The sequence below is a fragment of the Sphaeroforma arctica genome (assembly GCF_001186125.1).
Source record: "Sphaeroforma arctica JP610 unplaced genomic scaffold supercont1.910, whole genome shotgun sequence".
Taxonomy (NCBI): Eukaryota; class Ichthyosporea; order Ichthyophonida; genus Sphaeroforma; species Sphaeroforma arctica.
Window position 1 is genome coordinate 30,278 of NW_014039648.1, and position 1,845 is coordinate 32,122.

Here is a 1,845-nt window from a genome sequence, read left to right on the forward strand (position 1 = left end):
ATATAGTATATATATATATATATGCGAATATATATATATATATATGTATGTATATATATACATATATATGTGTGTGTGTGTGTGTATGTACATATGTATATATGTACATATGTACGTAGGTATGTAAACATATATATATATGTATGTATGTGTGTGTGTGTGTGATGTATATGTATATGTATGCATGTGTGTGCATCTGAGAACTTGCGCACACGTTGTTACGCCAAAATTGAGATGTTGAATATTCTACGAGATAGCGATTGTATGTGACAGAGCTGCGAGAAAGAGGGAGTGTGGCAAGTACTCCTACACACCGAAGAATGATTCGTTGAGGAGGTTGTTAGGTGTCAAGCTTGGCCTACTAGAAGCCGACATCTGGACGAGATAAGGAATGTGCGGAAAGGCAAAACGAAAGTCAAAGAGTTAGGGATTAGTGATGGATAGAGATCAAGCGCCAGTTTAGTGTGTATTTAAAGCGAAATATCGACCTGAATGAGCCCAAAAAAACGTGCATTGATTAGCAAACGTGCAATCAATTGATTACCTTGTATGCCCGATATATCGACAGAGAGACCCCTTTCAAGTAAAAGCAATATCCTGTCACACTATAGCAGTAGTCAAACCTGAGGTGTAGGTGAAGATAAGTCTTTCTTTGTTTAGCGACATCAATAGAGTTGGATGAATGTTGTTTTCCAGTTGATTTTGAAATCTGCACCAGAAGGTTTTGCCAAACAGCGAATACATTCAGTGTACATACACGTGGCCAGTATCTGTCAACCAGGCCCGAGGGTCGTCAGCCGACCGTTCTAGATTGATGACACTTCGTATTGGGATCTTAATCTCGGTAGGACCCACGTAACGTAAATCCCTAATGTGTGTAACAGGAATGAGGACGTATTTGAGCGGAAACGAGATATTGTTAGCGATTTGAACGAGTCCGTGTCAGATGAAGCAGCGGAAATTCCGAGCGAAATGAATATATCTGACAAGCCAGGCAATTTACTCGCTTTAATTTGTTCTAACAATTGCAACCTCTTTGTAGTTATCTAGCCGTGACTACTAAGTAGGACAGGGTACTAATAAAACTTTGAGCACCTCTAGCCTAACAGTTGCAACGAACGCTGTATATAATCCCGACGTGGGCGCATTGGAATATATTTAGTGCGTTATGTTCTAGAGCTCGCTCGACAACTATCTCGCAATCAAGCCATTTCAGCCTAATTTGTGAGTGGATAGCTTTGAGACAATAAATGATACACTATCGTCATACCATTGCTGTAACTTGGACTCGGGATTATGGTGCCGGGCTCGGAAAGGCACCGACAGCTTGTTTATTGATACACCATCTGCAGAAAGAAAACTCTACTCTCTTTAATATGAACTTTTGTAGATCCGTGGACTTTTGTGTAACAAGGTGCAACTTACGCGATCGACTTCAGTTATATAGACTCTCAATTGACAGTCGATAATAGAATGAAAGCGATAGCAAACCGGACACAGTTTGCTCGTCAAATCATACATCAGTAAACATAAAACCCATACTTGGAAAGGTGTATACGTATTCATCATAGCGTAGTGATGTCCGCCTAAATCCTATGAGTCCTTCACACCGGGATAAAAAATCCTCAATGACAGCTGGTAAAATGCTTCCCTGTAAGACACATTCTTTCACCTGTAGAAAATTCGAATAGTGAGTTACATTTGAGGTATTCCGAAATGAAATAGTGATCTATATATATATATATATATATATATATTTATGTATGTTTGTATATATATAAAAATAGATATGTATACATATCTATATAAAATATATATATACAGTGTATATATATATATATATTA

At 38.0% G+C, this 1,845-nt stretch overlaps 1 protein-coding gene across 1 annotated transcript in view; it reads right to left on the bottom strand.

Moving 5' to 3' along the window:
* Nucleotides 1-1,679, bottom strand: part of SARC_09217 (hypothetical protein) — a gene marked incomplete at its 5' end in the record, with an annotated part of 2,206 nt that extends 527 nt beyond the window's left edge. The window contains 5 exons of the mRNA XM_014296781.1: nucleotides 315-375; nucleotides 545-623; nucleotides 758-868; nucleotides 1,271-1,346; nucleotides 1,543-1,679. Of these exons, the coding sequence (XP_014152256.1) occupies nucleotides 315-375; nucleotides 545-623; nucleotides 758-868; nucleotides 1,271-1,346; nucleotides 1,543-1,679 (464 nt within the window). The remainder of the gene's footprint in view (nucleotides 1-314; nucleotides 376-544; nucleotides 624-757; nucleotides 869-1,270; nucleotides 1,347-1,542) is intronic.
* Nucleotides 1,680-1,845: the final 166 nt, after the last annotated feature.